The sequence below is a fragment of the Neovison vison genome, chromosome 11 (genome assembly GCF_020171115.1).
Source record: "Neovison vison isolate M4711 chromosome 11, ASM_NN_V1, whole genome shotgun sequence".
NCBI lineage: Eukaryota > Metazoa > Chordata > Mammalia > Carnivora > Mustelidae > Neogale > Neogale vison.
In genome coordinates this window covers 29,773,550-29,793,914 of record NC_058101.1, presented here as the reverse complement: position 1 = coordinate 29,793,914, position 20,365 = coordinate 29,773,550, and the positions used below count along the sequence as shown (strand labels likewise).

At 36.7% G+C, this 20,365-nt stretch overlaps 1 protein-coding gene across 2 annotated transcripts in view; it reads right to left on the bottom strand.

Annotated features, from left to right (window-relative positions):
- GABRA2 (gamma-aminobutyric acid type A receptor subunit alpha2) overlaps window positions 1-20,365 on the bottom strand; it is a 123,766-nt gene that overhangs the window by 30,771 nt on the left and 72,630 nt on the right. For both annotated transcript variants that reach the window (XM_044224461.1, XM_044224460.1), the window contains exons 6-8: window positions 19,859-19,941; window positions 14,827-14,970; window positions 13,624-13,776 (exon numbers count right to left, since the gene is read on the bottom strand). In XM_044224461.1, coding sequence (XP_044080396.1) covers window positions 13,624-13,776; window positions 14,827-14,970; window positions 19,859-19,941 — 380 coding nt within the window. The remainder of the gene's footprint in view (window positions 1-13,623; window positions 13,777-14,826; window positions 14,971-19,858; window positions 19,942-20,365) is intronic.

Here is a 20,365-nt window from a genome sequence, read left to right as displayed (position 1 = left end):
GCCACCTATATTCCCGAAACAACTTCTAAATCTGCCTCTAGAGTAGAACTAGCAAGGCTTTCTAATTTTCCTTGCCATGGTTTATTAATGTATTTTGCCTCAGTCACTTTCCTAATTGGCAGTGGCTGACTGGGATGTGTCTCTGACAGCGGGAAGGAGGGCGGCCGGTGGGCTGGCAGCTTGCTGATTAGCATGTGCTGCCTTGTGCCAAAGTCAATTCTGGGATGCCAGGTGTGCCTCCTGTTAGCACTCTGCAGCCCAAGCCCCGGGGAAGGCAGGGATCTGGAATACGTTTTGCGGAGACTGTGTGTGCCCTGCACCTGCTTTCTGTTCCTTGGTTTCCTGTCCTGTTACCACCCAGGTGTTCTACTCCTGATGTCGCCTTCTCGCTACTTTCCAGGTAAAACCATCTATGTCTCCTTCCAAGACTGGCCTGAGAGATTTTCTGATTTCCTGTCTCTTATTTATTTATTTATTTATCTATTTTATGTTTTTTTTTTTTTCAGCTTTACTGAGGTATACATTGACAAATAAACTTGTGACATATCTAAAGTATACCATGTGACAAATTGATATACATGGCAAAAGAATTCCTGCCAGAGAGTTAATTAATACACCCATCACCTCACATATTTACCTTTTTCCCTCTTTTGGGGTGAAAACACTTGAATTCTAGTCACTCGACAGATTTCCAATACAATACAGTAGTATCAACCACAGTTGCCGTGACACACATTAGCTCTTCATTCCTTATTCATCTTATAACTGGAAATGTATGCCCTTTCACCAGCTTCTTCCAATTCCCCTCACCCGCCAGCCCCTGGCAGCCAGGATCCTACTCTCGGTTTCTCTGAGTTCAAGTTCTGCTTGCTTTGCTTTTGATGTTTTGTCCAGCCCTTGTGGAATTGCTCTTTCTTATCTCTTCATGCCTTGATCATAGGCTGCAAATTCCAGTGTCCACAGGGACTAGGCGGGGAAAATACACAGGTAAGGTGGGCAACAGGGAGGGGCAGGGGCTGTGGTAGACTAGAGACTGAATGTCCAAAGTGGCTGCCACTACCCAGTTCCACTTGTGTGTTGTCCCACAAGAATACGAGCCCCTGTTTTACCAAATTTTCTGATTTTTTCAGACAATGAAAACTATTAGCATCTATACATATAAATGTGTGTCCACCATTATATATACACATATGAAGACAATAAGAGATATTCTATACGCAAAATCTATCCTCTTTTATCCTATGTAACCGGACGGTATTCAGCAGCTGGTTCACACAAAGTAATAAAAGAAAGTGTTTTGTAAATGGGCAGAAGATAGGTACAGACACTTCTCCAATCAAGACATACAAATGGCTATCAGACACATGAAAAAATGTTCATCATCATTAGCCCTCAGGGAGATTCAAATTAAAACCACATTGAGATATCACCTTACACCAGTTAGAATGGCCAAAATTAACAAAACAGGAAACAACATGTATTGGAGAGGATGTGGAGAAAGGGGAACCCTCTTACACTGTTGGTGGGAATGCAAGTTGGTGCAGCCTCTTTGGAGAACAGTGTGGAGATTCCTCAAGAAATTAAAAATAGAGCTTCCCTATGACCCTGCAATTGCACTCCTGGGTATTTAACCCAAAGACACAGATGTCGTGAAAAGAAGGGCCATCTGTACCCCAATGTTTATAGCAGCAATGACCATGGTCGCCAAACTATGGAAAGAACCAAGATGCCCTTCAACGGATGAATGGATAAGGAAGATGTGGTCCATATACACTATGGAGTATTATGCCTCCATCAGAAAGGATGAATACCCAACTTTTGTAGCAACATGGACGGGACTGGAAGAGATTATGCTGAGTGAAATAAGTCAAGCAGAGAGAGTCAATTATCATATGGTTTCACTTATTTGTGGAGCATAACAAATAGCATGGAGAACAAGGGGCGTTAGAGAGGAGAAGGGAATTTGGGTAAATTGGAAGGGGAGGTGAATCATGAGAGACTATGGACTCTGAAAAACAATCTGAGGGGTTTGAAGTGGCGGGGGGGTGGGAGGTTGAGGTACCAGGTGGTGTGTATTATAGAGGGCACGGCTTTCATGGAGCACTGGGTGTGGTGAAAAAATAATGAATAATGTTTTTCTGAAAATAAATAAATTGAAAAAAAATAAAATAAAATAAAAAAAAAAGAAAGTGTTTTGTATACACATATGGGAAATAGTTGAAACTTGGTCGAACTAGAGATCATAAACTCTGGCTAAAGGAATTTAAATTCAAGAAACACACATATACACCACTTGGACTGAGAGAATATCTTACAGTATCTTTGGTTCTCAGACCTGCTATTTGTAGAATATACTAAGTATACAGTGAAAGTCTATGTTTACTCAAGACCTCATTAGCCTTGTGCACATGTTTCACGGGTCCTCTCAGCACACGTGGTGGATGTGGTAGCTGGCACATGTATTACATGCATTTACAGCGGAGAAAATCCTGTTTAGAAAGGCTACACACTTGCTTAATCTAGAAGGGGAGACAGGACCTGACAGAAGCAATCTTTGCTCCTGAAGCAGTGTTTTCCAAACACGTAGTAAGCACTCAATAGTGTTAATTGCCTTATTATTAAGGGGGGAAAAAAAGGTCTATATTCAGATCTAGTCTACCTCAGATCACGATTCTCTTTATTAATCAGCAGCCCGCTTATTATTAGGGAATTTTCTGCCAGACAGATGACTGGTCTTTCGAAGTTTTAGTGGAATGTTTGTCTTCTGTACCAATTTTATGACCCCTTCAGTATGTAGCTGTGTTTCATAGACCAGGTGCACAGAACCCATTCTGTGTACAGCTTTCTAGAACTAAATAAAGAAGCTTGTTTTTCACCACCAATTCCGTTGTAAACAAGATGTTTCTAATTCTAAATGACTTGCCTGACAGGCTGGCGAGGGGGAAGGAATGCGGCACAGTAGGACTAAATGTTGAGAAAGTTAGACAATGATAAAGGAAACAGAATAAAGGGAAGGTAAACATGTGGGAAGGGAGGGAGAAAATGAGAGACAATATTGATAATCGCACAAAGTTAGCAGATGTACTGATAACTCAAAATGATAATTTAATAGATATTTAAAATTTGATTTCATAATGTATGTTGTACGTTAATTAAAAAAAAAAAAATTACCTTTACCCTGAGAGAGGTCTGGCCTTTGCCCTCAGCTTCTGGGAGGCAATCTCTAGGCCTTGGAAGGATATACACCTTAGAGGAGTGACTTAGTTTGCCACAGCCCCCAGGCAAATCCCTAACAGTTGGATTTAGAATGTTTTGCTTTTTTTGTTTGTGTTTGTTGTTATTTTTTTAAGCAGGCCACATCAATTTATCCTCCTAAGCAGTTGGAAACTGAGGCCAGCCACAAGAACAGTCAGTCAGGCCCCCTGTGACAGAGCCCCAGCAAAGACGGGACACCAAGGTGCTGGTAACCCTTCCTGGTGAGCAATGCTCTGTGCGTATCCTCACACATCTATGTCAGAAAAGTAATGTTGTCCCATCACTCTGTGTGAACAGCACAATGGAAGTGCTGCCTCTGAACTTGGCCCGCACTCTATGTGCTTCTTCCCCTGGTTGATTTTAGTCTGTATCTATTCACCATAATAAACCGCAACTGTGAGTGTAATGCCTTTCAGTACATTCTCTAAGTTCCAGGGAATTATTAAACCTGAGGGTAGTTTTGGGAACCCCCGAACTTATAATTAATATCAGAATGATTGCAGCCCTCTGTACTGTGTTCCTTCTAAACACAGTTGGCTAACCAATTGCAATGGATAATTTTCATTTATTAATTTTTCCCCAATAGTCATTCAACCTTCTTTTGCAAATAGTCCTCTAACTTCCAAATTTAAACAATTAAAAAACTACCTTCTAGTTTATATGAAATTTACCTCTTTTGAACATGCAAACGTATATGCTTATCTACCTATTTATCTATCATTGATCTATTTAAAATATTTTGCAATTACTTATTGTCTCAGTTTAACTTACTTATTTTCTATCACTTTGAAGAGAGGCTAAAATAACTACACTTCTGAAATTTAAATTCCAGAGGGGGAGACAAATTATGTAAAAATATTTTTCTATAACATATTCAAAGATGGTATGTGCAATGAAGACAAAATTAGAGTAGGCTGGAGGACAGAAACAAGATTGGGAAGCAGTTAACAATTTTAAGTTAGACTGTTAGATAGTCTGCTTTGAAAAAAAAAAATGAGAGTTTAGAAATTCTCTGAGGAAATGGAAGGAATGAGCCACACAGGTATCTGGAGAAAAAAAAAGAGGTCCAGGCAGAGAGAAGGGACAAAGCTCATAAGTGAATGACTGCCATGTCCATAAGGAAGAGGCCAGTGTGGATGTTACAGGAAGGGTAAGAGACAGGAAGGGTAGCAGAACTAGAGGTTGGAAGTGGAGGGAGTTTACACTGCATTAGAACTTACTGACCTCTGAAGGGCCTTTCATTTTTACTCTGAGGATACTGGTGAGCCAATGGGCTTAGAGAACAGGTACGACATGATCTGTCCTCCATTTTGAAAGTATCCCAATGACTACCACGTTGGAAACAAAGTCCCACAAGAGTGTTAGCAAGAAACAGTAAAAAAGCTAGTACATCATTATGGATTGAATGTTTACATCCCTCCAAAATTCATAATTCATATAATGAAGCCTTAATGTTTAGTGTGGCTATATTTGGAGATGGAGTCTCTAAGGAAGTAATTAAAATTAACTGAGGTTGTAAAGATGGGGTCCTGATTCAGTAGGATTGAGTAGGATTAGTGTTCTCATAATAAGACACAGCAGAGGGCTTTCTCCCTCTTCTTCTCTCCCCTCCCTCAACCCCATGTGCACACACCAAAGAAGGCCGAGTGAGGACATAACGAGAATGTAGCCATTGATAAGCCAGGAAGAAAGCTCTCACCAGAAACCAACCCTGCTGGGCCTTGATCATGGATCTTTAGCCTTTAGAAGTGTGAGAAAATTGGAAGGGGAGGTGAACCATGAGAGACTATGGACTCTGAAAAACAATCTGAGGGGTTTGAAGTGGCAGGGGCGTGGGAGGTTGGGGTACCAGGTGGTGGGTATTATAGAGGGCACGGCTTGCATGGAGCACTGGGTGTGGTGAAAAAATAATGAATACTGTTTTTCTGAAAATAAATAAATAAATAAATTTAAAAAAAAAAAAAAAGAAGTGTGAGAAAATAAATTTCTGTTGTTTAAGCCTCCAAGTCTGTGGTATTATGTTATGGCATCCCACACAGAATAAGACATTCAGTGATCAAGGAGAGAAATGATGGTGTGTCAGCCAGGGTATAAGCAAGGTCATAAGTTTTGAGGAAAGAAGGACTGAAAGTTCAATTGTGTGCATAGTGAGTTTGAGCTGTATATCGAAAATCCAAGTGGGGATGTAAGGAATACCACTGGATGGAGATGTTGAAAGGGAAGGGGTCTGGACAGAAGCTATAAATTTGGTAATAATCACATGAAAATTATACTATGCCATGATGGGGTCACCAAGTAGAAAATACAGAGAAAAGAGTGGCTGAATATTGAGCATAGAGCCCTCTGATATTTAAGTGGTCTGAGAAAGAGTATGGACCTGCAAAGGAGACTAGGAACGGATACATCAAGAGTATGTGACTACCTTGGAAACCAAATAAAGAAATTCTTTCCAAGAAATGTCCTCTCATTTAGTGGGAGGAAACTACCCTGTCAAAGGCTACTATTAGATCAAGTAAACTAATCTGAGAATCAGCCACTGGATTAGCAATGATGGGGACCTCGACAGGTGTCATTTTGGAGACAAAAGCTTGATTTGAGTGGGTTTGAGAGATCGGAGGAGAAGAAAAATTGAGGACAGTAAATAAACATAACTCTTGCAAGTAAAACTACTAAAAAGGAGAGCAACCAAATAAGCTGGAAGCAAGTGGTTTAGTAGAGACGTGGGAATCTGATTTGAGGATTGGATAAATAACACCATAACTCTGTACTTCTGTTAGGATGATTACGGATCGCAGACATTGCTGACGTTAGAGAGAATGGAGAGGATTGCTGGAATGATGTCCTTAAAGCAGCTGAGATGGGATATCTCCTAGTGCACAGGTGGAAGGGTCAGCATCATACAGAGATGTAGTCAAGCAGCGTCTGTGCATGTAGACGCTTGAACAGATGAGGCTATGGGATTCTAGGGAGGTTCTTTCTAGTTGCTTCGGTTTTCTCAATGAAGTAGAAATCAAGATCATCATCATAGAGCTAAATGAGATACAAAGAGCAGAGTGAGAATGTGTGAGGAATTACTTCTGACAGAAGCCTGCAATTCTTCTTTCCTTTCGGAACTACTCTTTCACCATTTGTGCAGTGGATCTGACAATACCCACTGGCCCAAGGAGTGGCCTTGCTAGTAATTGTGTGCGTAGCCATAAAAATTGCATCAGGGATGAGAATGTGAACCTGTCTAACCAATAAGACTCAATTATGGGATGGGATGCACATCTAAGATGTGCTTCCTGTCTACACCTATACAAGGTCATGGTTAATTGAGAATGAAGTTAACAAGTAGGCACAAGCCAGCTTGACTTGGGGTTTGTTTCACTATAATTAAAGGAGCCTTTACTAAACTGAACATACACTGGTGTATTACACTTCAATAAAGGAATATGAAAGATTCTGAAATTCCCTTCAAACAAACCAAACACTAATATGTCAAAGAAGCTGGATTCCTGCCCAGATCTGTCTTACACAGGGGTTTATAGAGCTCAAGATTCTTGAAATATGCCACCTTGGGAAGTGATTACTGCTACTCAAACTAAAACAAGATCTGACCAGCCTTAATGTATATCTTGACAAGAAGGAAAGAATTAAGTAGTAGGTGACAAGCAGTAATATAATAGCAAATAATTACCTAGTACTTAACTATGTGCCATAATTACTCAAAGTGTTCCGTGTGTGTGTGTGTGTGTGTGTTTATTCCATAAATTACCTCATGAGGGAGATATTATAATTCCAATTTTATAGAGGTACAAAAAGGTTAAAAAAAAAGTGCCAAAAGTGACGCAATTTATTAATGGCAGAGCCAGATTTTGAACCAAGACACTGTGGTTCCAAAATGTGTGCTTTAAATTTTATGGCCTTTACAGCAAACAACTATTTTTTTCTTATGGTAGCGGAACCCACGAACTATCAATCCAATATCTAGTCAGTCTGTAATCTTAGAATACTGAATTTATTCCAGATGGCAATTTCTCAGAGTCTCAGTTAAGAGACCAAGTTGGGCTAATGATATATAAATAGAAATTATTGGGAGGGACTTCTGGGAAAGCTTATTAATGGCAAACAGAGAGCTGAAAGACGTCTTTTGCCCTTTTTGCTTTGTCCTTTCTACTTCCTGGATATGAGTGTGATCACTGGAGCACCAACAGCCTTTTTGGCCTATGAAGCAAAACTCCATGCTACGGATATCAAAGGAGAAAGGCAGAAAGAGACTGAGTCCCTGATACCCACAGTGTCGCCACACTAGTCTTGGACCACCTACTTGCAGATTTATTTTACGTAGAAAAAACCTTCATATATTCAAGCCACTCTATTTGGGGTTCCCTGATATAAACAGTCAAACTGAATAGTGGAAATATATAGAACTAAGAAGAAAAATGAGCAATCCAAACATATCCCTTTTGGAGTTTTACTTATTTCAAAATTCACATAAGATAAATAGCTAAGCCCTTGAATATGCCATGAATGATGCATGAAATAAAAAACATAAGAACTCCCTGTACTCTTTTACCTGACAAACATAAACCCTAACAGCTATTTATTATTTGATTTTATTTTATTAAAAGGATTTTCTTTATTCATTTGAGAGAGGGTGGAAGAGAACACAGCAGGTGGGGGGGCAGAGGGAGAGGGAGAAGTGGGCTCCCCAGTGGCAGGAAGTCTGACACAGGGCTCCATCCCAGGACCCCAAGATCATGACCAAAGGCAGAAGCTTAACTGACTGAGCCACCCAGGTACCTCTGATTTTCGTTTTTAACAGCTAAAATTCTCTATTCCATGCTGAATATATTAAATGAAAATATCAACACATACTTCTTATATATAAGCTTATTCATACATTCACATGTTCATATATAAACTCAGTCATATATTCATAAACTTATCCATAAATTTGAAAAATGATTTGGAATCAAATATGGAGATAATAATCATCAAATTCATTATGATTATTTCTCATTTATATGAAGTGCTGTAGGGTGTTAATCAGCTAAAAGAATCAGGGCCACAATTTCACAAAATGAGGGAACGTATATGTTTATACAAACACAAAATGAAGCTGGTATATTGAAAATGCACCCCATCTGCTTACAGGAACTTTGAAAGCACAAAAACCTGAAATATAAGAGTAAAAGTTTCCCAAGTGCTTTCTTATACCACTAATAACAGAGGGCAGTTATCTCATCAGGAAGACAAAGCTGTTCAGTTTTATTCAATGACTTACCCAGACATCTCTCTACAACAGTTTTGATAAATAGATGCTCAGTAAGTACTTTGAATGGGGCATGAATACCCAGAGAAAGTCAAAGGAGGCTTCTATCATAAGATACACAGGCAATCCCTTCAAAAAAAGATCTTTGGGGGAAAAAAAAATCAAGCTGGTTCCCCAGCCACAAAATAAACACAAAATACAAAAAACTGAATAGTAAAACCCTATATAATGGAACAAAGTCTTCTGATATAAGGAATGTGCATTAGAATTTCAACTCCCATGCCTATTGTCTTGTTTGCTCTGCTTTCTTATTCTGTTCACAGTGTGAAACCAGATCTCAAAGGTTGAAACATTTGACATCTGTCTCTTGGAGCATATTAATTTCTTAACTGTAGTCATTTTTTACCCGGGTGGGTTATCCATTGCAGAAAGCCTTACAAGCATGAGGAGGGCAGATGATTTAATGATCGCTCACTAGATGGTAAACCTGACTATGAATTCAGAGAGAGAAATTTGAAGAGGGAAGAAATTTGGCTTAGGTAACTGCTGTGTTATCAGTCAGACAATGTTCAAATCAAAAACAGACAGGAAACAGCGAAAGAGGGGATGAGGGTGTGGAGTATGATGGCCAGGCAGCTTTCAAGGACCATTCCAGGCAAGACATAAGATTTTTGTTAATCTTTTACTTGCACACACATACACACACATACACTCACATGGAATTTTATTTATTACAAACTTTATGCTGAAAAACTTATACAGTATAATACTAAAAATGCTCTTACCTACTGGTTTCAATCCATATGAAAATCTGACTTTTGGATCCCTACACCTGTATTGTAAATAATTCATATGAAATTTATACATTCAAATATAGCCTGGATTTTTAATTTTATATATGTTACTTTTATAACCAATCCTTCATTTGTTTTATATTTGTTATCGTCCAATTTAACAGCCCTGACACTAACACATTTTATTCATTCAAAGTTAAATATTTATTCATTTATTAATCTCTCCTCTATATTTGAGGAGAAGCCAATATTTACTATTGGCCTCTTTCAACTTATGCTATGAAATATCTGTCTTTATTTGTCTCAATAGTTTAAATTTTCTTCACCACCTTTGTTAAACAAATACTTCATTATTTTATTTCATCTGACTTGTTGAGTCAATATTCCAGAATGATCTAAATTTGTATGTAAATATATAACATCAATTATGTAATTTCTTCTTAACTTAAAACTTTTCTTCTGTATTATTTGTGCTCTGAAAATCACGCAATTTTATTCTTTAAACCATCTGAACGGAAATTTCCTCTTATTTCTGGCCACATCATTTTTTTTGGTGCTGTTTTTGATTTAAAAATTTGCAATTTTTGAGTGGATATCTGAAAAGATACTTCTGAGTCTAAATCCTGAGAAAGCTTTGATGCACTCATTCCTTGCTTTTTTGTTCCCCCAACTCATGACTTTTTAGAATTATTTCACTGAGGTGAAATTCATAAATATACAATTAGCCATTTTAAAGTGTACAATTCAGTGGCATTTATGCATTCATGAAGCTCTGCCAACCACCGTCTCTCTAGTTTCAAAATTTTTCATCACCCTAGAAGAACATCCTATTCTTACTAAGTAGTAACTCCCCATTTCCCCTGCCTTCATCTACTAGCAACCACTAAACTGTTGTCTGTCTCTATGATGTACCTGTTCTGAGTAATTCTTATGAAAGGAACCATACAATATATGACCTTTTATGTCCACCACTTTCACTTAACACAATGTTTCTGAAGTTCATCCACATTGTGGCATGCTATTAGTACTTAATCACTTTTATGGGTGAATAATATCCTATTGAATGTATAAAGCACATTTTAGTTATCCACTCATCCACTGGAGGAAATCTAGGTTGTTTCTACTATAAGGAATAACGCTATTACAAACATTTGTGCACCAGTTTCCTTGTGAACATATGTTTTCACTAATCTTGGATATATACCTTAAGGTGGAATTGGCGGGTTGTATGGAAATTCTATGTTTAACTTTTCAAGGAATGGCCATACTGCTGTCCACAGAGGTTGCATCATTTTACTTTCCCACTAGCAATATATAAGGGTTTCTATTTCTCTGCATCCTCACCAACATTTATTTCTTGTCTTTTGTTTAATTATTATTATTATTATTATTATTGCCATCCCATTGTGTGTGAGAAGTATTTTATTGTGGTATTCGTGTTTCTTTAATGTCCAATATTGTTTCATATCATTTTATGTGCTTGTTTGCCATTTGTATAATTTCTTCATAAAAAAAATAAAAGTCTATTCAAGTTCTTTGCCCATTTTTTAAATCTAGCTTTTGTTTTGTTTCTTTTTGTTTTTGAATTTTAAGAATTATTTATTTAGTCAAGATATTAAATACTTATCAAATATATGATTTATGAATATTTTCTCCTATATATAATTTGTCTTCATACTTTTGAGAATATTCCTTGAGGCACAGAAGTTTTCAATTTTAATGAAATCCAATTTATTTTTTCATTGTTACTCATGCTTTTGGTGTCAAATCCAAGAATCCATTGCTAGATCTAAAATGGTAAAGATTTCTGATATGTTTTCTTCTCACAACTTTCAAGTTTTAGATTTTATATTGAGGTTTTGTATCCATTTGTGTCCAGTGCTGTATATGAAGTGAAGTAGGTGCATGTGAGGGTCATCGAGCTTCTGGTATCCTTGCTGAAAATCCCACAGAATATTCTTAATGCACTCATTGAAAATCAATTCACCATGAATACTTGATTGTGTTTCTTTCTCTTTTTCTTTTTTGGTAATTTGTGAGCCAGAGGGAGGTAGCAAGCACAAGCAGGGGGAGCAGCAGGCAGAGGGAGAAGCAGACACCAGCTGAGCAGGGAGACCAATGTGGGACTCGATCCCAAGACCCTTGGATCGTGACCTGAGCCAAAGGCAGATGTTTAACTGACTGAGCCACCCAGACATCCCTTGAGTTTGTTTCTATTCTGATTTTATCCTATTGAGCTTTATGTCTATCCTTATGACATTACTACACTGTTTGATTAATGGAACTTTCTTTGTACTAAGTTATGAAACTGGGAAGTGTGAAGTAACCAACTTTATTTTTCTTTATCAATATTATTTTGACTATTTGGAGCCTCTTGTAATTCTATATGAATTTGAGGATTGGTTTTTTCCATTTCTGCAAAATAAGAAACTTTTTTTTTTTTTTTGACAGATATCGAATTCAATCTATAGATCACTTCAGGGATTGTTCTCATTTTAAGAGTACTGTTTTCTAATCCATGAACATGGGATATCTTTCCCATTTAGTTAGGTTTTTAATTAGGTATTTAATTAGGTAATCTTTTATTTCTCTCAGCAAAGTCTAGTAGTGTTCCATGGACAAGTCTTATACATACTTGGTTAGATTTATCCTAGGTATTTTATTCTTTTGGATGCCATTGTAAATAGAATCATTTTCTTAATTTGCTGTTGAGTTATTCATTGCTGGTATTGAAAATCAAACTGATTTTTGTGCCTTGATAATGAGAATAGCTAATGTTATATAGCATGTATTAAATGGCAGGCATTGTTCTAAAAGTTTTACATATTTATGCTTTCAGAATACTAAAATGGGTTGCTCTAGCCCATAAGATAAAGGTACACTGTATTAGCATGGCATACAAGGCTGTTCTCTTTAGGTCTTAAACTATAATTCTATCTATTGTGTCTACACAGACACTGAAATAGCTCACTGTCACTGAACACACTATGTGCTTTCATCCCTTGATGTTATGCATATTTGATCCTTTTAGGCTAGGATTTTTGCCCCATATCATCTGTCTGAGAAACTCCCACTCATCCTTCAAGTCTTAGTCCAATAACTTTAACAGAGGGTAATCATTGAAAATACAGCATTTTAGAGGAGAGTTGTTTGGGGGAATGGGTGAAATAGGTGAAAGGGATTAAGAGCATACTTATGCTGAGCACTGAGTAATGATGTATAGAATGGTTAAGTCACTATGTTGTACACTGAAACTAATATAATGCTGCATGTTGAATATATTGGAATTAAAATCAAACAAAAACTTAACTAAAAAGAAAGAGACTTAGCTCAAATGTTGATGAAGCTACTTAATCAGCTCTCTTGTTATCTTGCAACTTGTATGTACCTCTTCTATGTACCTCTTTTATAACCCATTAATCTGTGTTGCCATTATCTTTTCTGCCTATCTTGTTGCCCTTCACTATACTGAACTAGCTGGATGTAGAAACTGTATTTTACATGTATTTGAGCTCTAGGGCTTGATGCAATATCCAATACACTGGATTTTCCATAAAACTTTCCTAAATAAATGAAGGTACCAAACACAAAAAGACAATCTACTTTGCACAAAATGTGCTCATCCTAGTTCCTTCATCCAAAAAGCAGTCATACCCCTACATTTTTTTTTCTTTTAAGATTTTATTTATTTATTTGAGAGAGAGAGAGAGAGAGCACGCACCAGTGAGAGCATGAGAGAGAGCAGGAGCAGGAGCAGCGGAGAGGGACAGAAGGAGAAGCCAACTCCCACCCCTTGCATGGTTTAAATCAAGAGAATTAACTTTGTTATTAAACACACTAGTGGTAGTGAATGAGGAGTCTCTTTCTCTTTTTCTTTTTCCCTTTCTCTCTCTAACCTGAAATACAAAGATCCTCTTTGTCCATCTAAAAACAAATCAGAGCAAAAATAAACATGGAAAGCCTAGAAATATGGTACTGTTTTACGCCAAGTCAAAGCCTCTAAGAACATTCCCCTTAAACTAGCATGAAAACAAATGATGGAAAGCAAAATGAGAAAAGAAGCAAAACAGAAAGAAGACCCAAATGTGTTTCCAAAAGATCTGAGTAGTGTTTATACCTTTTATTAATAGTGTGGCACGGACTCTGTATTTTGCCTCTGTCAGCTTCAGCTTCCTCGTCTATAACATGGAGCCAACGTGCCCTGCCCCCCACACCACAGATTCGTTGGTGTGAGTCTCAAGAGAGATAAAGTGTTTGAAAGTACGCTACGCCACAAAATACAATGTGCTCCACAAGAGTGTGTAGCTGTTCACTCACCGAACACAGTTCTTGCAGGCACAGATTCTCTGTTAAGCCAGAATGACACTTGGGAGAGAATGACAGTCATGATGCAAGGCAGATATGTCTGAATCACAAAATACCCAATTTTTCTTTTCAAGTGGAAATGAGCTGTCATTACGGTATATTCACCTAGAAGAAAAATTTAAGAAGCTTAAGGAACGGTAATAGTCAATAGTTTGAACATTTTGGAAATGGAACGGATTTGAGAAAGAACAATCCCCGATTTAAAAAAAAAAAAAAAAGAATTTGTCACATATACGACATGAGAAGTATAAACCTTTAAATGCCTCTTACCACAGCAAGAATATTTAAGAGAATTTTAATATTACCAAGAAACTTGCACGACATGTCCAAGGCATGACATTTATTTTTCTCTCCAGGTCATGCCTACTGACCAAAAAGATACAGGATTCGCAAATGCTCTCTGACCATGAATTATCTTACTCAGATCTCTCATCCCCACTGGTACCAACTTCAAGCCTCTGCTTTGATTGTTCGAATTCCCTGGCTTTTTAAAGGGTCAGTCTCTGGCCACATCTCTAAGACTAACCCCAGGCTTTTGGTCCAAATTTTCCACTTTTGACCCTGTCACTATTCTGAATCTCTCAAATGTGTACATCGACTCTAATCTACTGTTGTCATTTCTATCCAATCCCAAGAGACTTTCCTTTCTGCTTCCCAGGGTTAGATCTGCCATAGAAAAAATCATTAGTTCAACATGGCAGCTTTCTTAGAGGAGTGTGATCCTTAGGAAGGTCATCAGCTTTCCCACACCCACCAGTAGCAGTAGTAATGATCCAAAATTCAAGAGCTGAATAGTCACAAACTACTCTGAATAGAAGGAAAAGAATTAGAAAATTAGGAAAACCGTGACACTGTTTGATGATAAAATTGGCTTGTCTGCAAAGTAACACTTTTTTTCAACTGACAGTATATTTTAGCCCAGTGTTTCTCAAACTTTATGTAAACCTCCTTAGAATCTCCTTGGATCTTCTTAAAATACAGATCTTAATTGAGTAAGGGGTCAGGTCAGAGACAGTAAATATCTAAAAAGCTTCTACAATATATGCTGCTAGTTCCTGGACGCCAAGAACAAAACTTTCTAAGCAAACTAATGTATTTTAGTGAATTCAACCCATCGATTTTCTTAAAAACTAGTTTAAGAATCATTTTACTAACCTGTACTGGATTTAATTGTTTCTTTTCCAATTGATTGGCCCAGCAGATCATACTGATTTAACCTGGAGCCATCAGGAGCAACTTGTACTGAATCAGATGCATTATAAGTCCAAATATAAGTGACTTCTGAGGTTGTGTAGGCATCTGTAGGAAATCAGAAAAAATATTTAAACACTTTAGTATAAACCATCAATAAAGTACAATGTCAAGGGTTATATATTGCATATAATCACTATTTATTATAAAAACTGATTTTACAGATACTATTTTGTATAGTAAATATATCTTTGAAATTTACAATTTTTAACATGAAGAGTATGAAGTAGATCAAGAGAGAAAATCATGACCAAAGAATATTTTCATTGCAACTACTTTGAGAAGTGAACAGCAAATTTCTCTTCAGAGCCTGCAAAAATCACTGGGCCCTGAGATGGTTAAAACATCCACCATAGTTCCAAAGTAATATATAAAGACATTGTAGTACACAGGTTATAAATGCCTAAAGCCCACTTAAATGGTTTATTTGGAAATAGCAATCACTCATGAAATAACATTTATAATTCAAATTGATATTACTCTCTGGGCATAAAAGGAACTTATTATCATATGAAAATACTGATAAAATGCAATCTATTTCTTTTAAGTACAATTTTTGTAGTTCGTTTTATAGGTTTTTCTTCAAAACCTTCACCTAGTTAAGAATTACATGACTTAGCTATCATGATACAATGCATTCCATTAAAAGAATGAGAACTAATTGTTGCCGAACATGTAAAAATAAATCAGAATGCTATAGTTTCATCAAATACTCCTTAAAACATGTTCATTTTAAAATTAATGCACACAGACCTCACTGGACTATACTTTCATAGCACCTCCATTATGGATTGGCTAGAGATAAAACACGTAAAGACCAAGTACAACCTTCTGATTTATCTGGCCGAAGATACAGAACTTAGTGGAAGTTAGATAATTCTAGCACTAGAATTGTCTTAGCTGCTCTCTGGCCCTGGCATTTCCTTTAAGCCTGTATGTCTGGGAGGGGAGAGACTGACCTCTCCATGCCAGAAGTGCCTCCACAGTGGAATTAACAGCCAATTCTTGCTATAGTATTGTCTTTTTTGAAGAACTTCTTTGTACTTTTGCTCATAGGAATGTTTAGAAGTATTAGCTACGCCTGGTTCTTGAGCAAAACTCAGTATCACAGTTACATTCTCAGTTTAAGGACTAGCTGTTTCCAGCAATATCTCTGCCCACTAGATCTCTGGGACTCTGGGAAAAGTTAATTTACAGGCCATATATAAGTCTTCCAGTTTGATAACTTTGTTCTGGGGTGGACCTGCTACTTACCTTGGTCTGATGTTGACAGATCACAGACCAACTCACACTTAAGCATCAGTCACAATAAAAGGAATGTTCATGAGTTTGTGTCTAATTTGTTGTGTGTCTTAATGACATACTACAATGTTGTCTGGTTTCTGCATGTTACTACTAAATGCTCCTATCAGTGAAATACTGTTTTCATTGTACACATGTTCACCTATATCCATAATTACATTCTGTGAAGCAATTTTTGAAATAGGACTCTAAAAATATGTAGATGTGTGTGTATCTTTGTAAGTGTGCATATATATATATATATATATATATATAGCGAATATAGTCCTAAAGTTTGCATATGAATGAATTCTAGTCACTCTAGGATCTAAATTTGTATTAATTTCAATTAGTTAATCATTGGTGATTCTGCTGCTATGATTAAATAAGGGACATTAGTAATGTGGGTAACTAGCACCCCATTTGCACATTACCAAGTGGCTTTTTTTTCTACGAATAAACATTAGTAGTTGTGAATATCAATAAGTTATGAACTTTTTTAAGTATAATGATTCCACTCTTGAATTTTGATGTTTATTTTTAAACATAAATAAGAGAGAATGAAACCCTACAAATGCAGCGACATTTTTAAGAAACTAGTGAGACACCGAAAGGCAAGGACTCTTCTTCATAACTACAGCGCTTGCACCTGGCGCAGGGCCTGTCACCCAGAAAAAGTTCTGTTTGTTTTTGTTAGATTAATCAATAAACTCTTCATGTTTGAATTACGTTATTTACTTTTACAGAAGATGGAATCTGCGGAGGAGCCCAAGGTTATGCTAAAGAAGGTGAGTGATCCTGCCCATGTCTTTTAAAAAGGTATTATAGCATTTTATTAGTTAGATAAGAAGATGTTTTTTAGATTTTGAGTCTAGGAAGAAAAAATAGAGCAGAAAGTCATGCAGCTTAGAGGCATTCCCGGTCCACCAACACACATATAAACCAGGAGACCACTGCACTATTTTTCAGTAAAGTATAAAGGAGAGAAAGATAGTTTAGTTTACAAATTTCCCTATAAATTCCATCTCCAAATTAGATTTTCATTGAATAATTTCATTTAATTCTGTTAAATAACCCATTTTTCAGTCATCATCTGCATTAAACATCAAATCCATCCTGACTGATTCTTAGTATTTGGTAACCAGAAAAAAAAATTCCCGAATCCTTTTTAATTATTAATTTTCATCCCAAAAGATGACATAATTTCTTTTGGATCAATGCACAGAACACATCCAGACACCCATTTAGGAAATTTTAAATCATGTTAAGCAGCAAGAAAATACATAAAGACGTGAGGCAACAGAAATAAAGCAAAACAAAAAGGAATTCAAAATTATAAACTTATACAAAAGATGCATCTTTAAGAACAATGACAAATTTCCAGAAATTCTATCACTTTAGGGGGCTTTTAAGCAAGAGACAAATAAAAAACTAGAAGGCAAAGCCACGGCAGCTTCTGACAAAACCTGTTGTGTTAACATTTTAAGGCAGTTTAAAGTTTGTGTTGGCTTGTTAATATATTACAACATGCTAATACCCATACTTTTTAATTTTATTAATATTTATTTATTTATTTATTTGCTAGAGACAAAGAGAGAGAACTGGGGGTGGGAGGAAGGGAGAGAGGGAGAATCAATCTCAAGCAGGTGCCATACTCTCTGAGGAGCCTTGAATCGGGATTTTTCTCAAGACCCTGAGATCATGACCTGAGCTGAAATCAAGTCCAATGCTTTGCCCACTGCGCCACCCAGGGTGCCCTTAAAGTCCATCTTTTTAACACTTAAATATCAACCACTTACTATTGGCAAGGATAAATAAAAGAATATACAAATCAAATTGTTTATTCAATGTGTCAGAAAATAAATGAAGAAAAATAAAAAGCAATTACTTAGAGAATGCTTAACAATAAACTTTGTTTTCTGTATCACTTCTAGATACAGAAACTCACACATACAATATTTCACTACTCTGTAGATACACTACAAGAGATTTATAGATTTTATTTAAACTATTTTCAGGCATATTTATTTCATATTCAGAATTAAGACATCACGTTATTTATATTTGTTGCCTTAATGGCACTAACTTGTCCAGTGAAAAATTCTCTTCCTTCTTATACCATTACTGCATTTTGAATAAATCCTTTTGTTGGTTATCAAGGCTTTTCAATTTTCTCTTTAATGTCATTTATGTGATGCAAATGAGTTTCTCTCTGCTGCATCTGCTGTAGTTTTTCTCCATCATGTTTACGTCGTGTAACATGATTGACTATCTTAAATAATTTTGGGAAAAATGCCAGTATTGAAGTGATAGTTTCCATGACAATAAAAGAAGGCTTTGTAGTTAAACAAAGAAGAGATTCTCAAAGAAAATTGAGAGCTGACACCTTTTGTAAGAATAAACAGAACAAGACTGAACTTCTCATCCCACAAAACTATGGTCATCCAAATCATTAGAGGAGTTTGCATTCATCTTAGCCATCATTCTCTTTTCTTTCACTTAATACATCTGTGGAGTGAAGGCACCTATTCAATCACGCATATTTTTAACCAGGTGAGGGAACTGCCTTTCTGTTCAAGTGAATGAAAAGTCAAAAGATGCCCCGAATGGATAAAGATGGGGATAATAAAAAGAGCAAGGTTTCTGAAAAGGTCAGGTGATGGGACATGCTAACACCAGAGAAACTGTTCCAGCTGTGTCCGTGAATTTACTGTGAACCTGCCCTAAATGTGGGCCTGGGGAGATGATTTGACCTCCCTTCTTTTCAATTATTCCGGGAGAGTGAATGCTTCCACTTGACATACAAGATACAACCTCAGTGACCTAGAGAATGGCCAAATGCACAGAGCCTTTTCTGAAATATCTTAGGTAAGCAGAGGATATAACAAATCCAGTCATGCATTTCCTTAAAATTTATTTTAGGAAATTAAAAAAAAAATCCCTCCATTATTTGGAAAGTAGGAAGATAATTGCACAGAGCCAGCTTCTGTGCCTGCCATTTGTGAAAGGCTTAACAAAACAATACCATCCATCCTTTACAGTTCATTCCTAGTTACCAAAAAAAAAAAAAAAAAAGAAAGAAAAAGAAAAAAGAAAAAAAATGCATTTTTAAGGACCTAGCACTTGGAAAAGAAGGTAAATGACATGGTCTTGACCTTCACAAGCAGCTCCTGGACTACCTTCCCATGTATAAAAACACATGATGTTCTTTAGTGACAGTAGAGTGATAATTTAAACATCATGAGTAAAATATAATGATATTTGATGGGGCGCCTGGGTGGCTCAGTGGGTAAAGCTTCTGCCTTTGGCTTGGGTCATGGTCTCAGGGTCCTGGGATGGAGCCCCACGTCAGGCTCCCTGCTCAGCAGGGGGCCTGCTTTCCGCTCTCTCTGCTCACTGCTCTGCCTACTTGTGATCTCTCTCTCTGTCAAATAAATAAATAGAATCTAAAAATATATATATAATGATATTTGAGAGTGCCATAGGGCTAGACAATTAGTTCCTAGAGGGAAATCAGCAAGTCTTTTACTTCTATACTTTTCTGGGCAAATAATAAGCATTCCATAATATTAGAAGAAACTATACCGGTAAGCAATGATGCTGACCACCCTTGACTTTACAGGCCCAGAACATATACCTTCATCCCCATACTTACAGCTGCCAAATTTCAGAGGACATGAATGGGCATCCATAGGAAAATCCTCCAAGTGCATTGGACATTCAGCTTGAACTGTAAGCCTAGAAGCAAAAATTTCACTCTTTGTTTAAGTAAATTGACAAGTCAAGATTAATCACTCCTCCCTGTTCTCAACAGCATCAAGGATGAGGTAGGACTTTCCTTATAGCATTGAATTAGGCTAATTCACATTTAAATGTTTATTCAGGCGATCCTTCAGAAGACATTAGCATATACAAAAACTGAGCTCAAATAACAATATTTATTTACAAACATTTGGAACTCTGTGGTTTGTTAAGAACTAAGGAAGTTTTTGTTTTTTTTGTTTTTTTTTTAAATTAAGAAGTAAAGAAGTTATATACACATTTTTGAAGGGCTATTTTCACATTAACATTCACTATGACTTTTACGATCCTGGGGGGGCAAAAAAAGAAAAAAAAATTCTCTATCATGGAAAGAATGCTATTTTCCTCCCTCATGTCATCA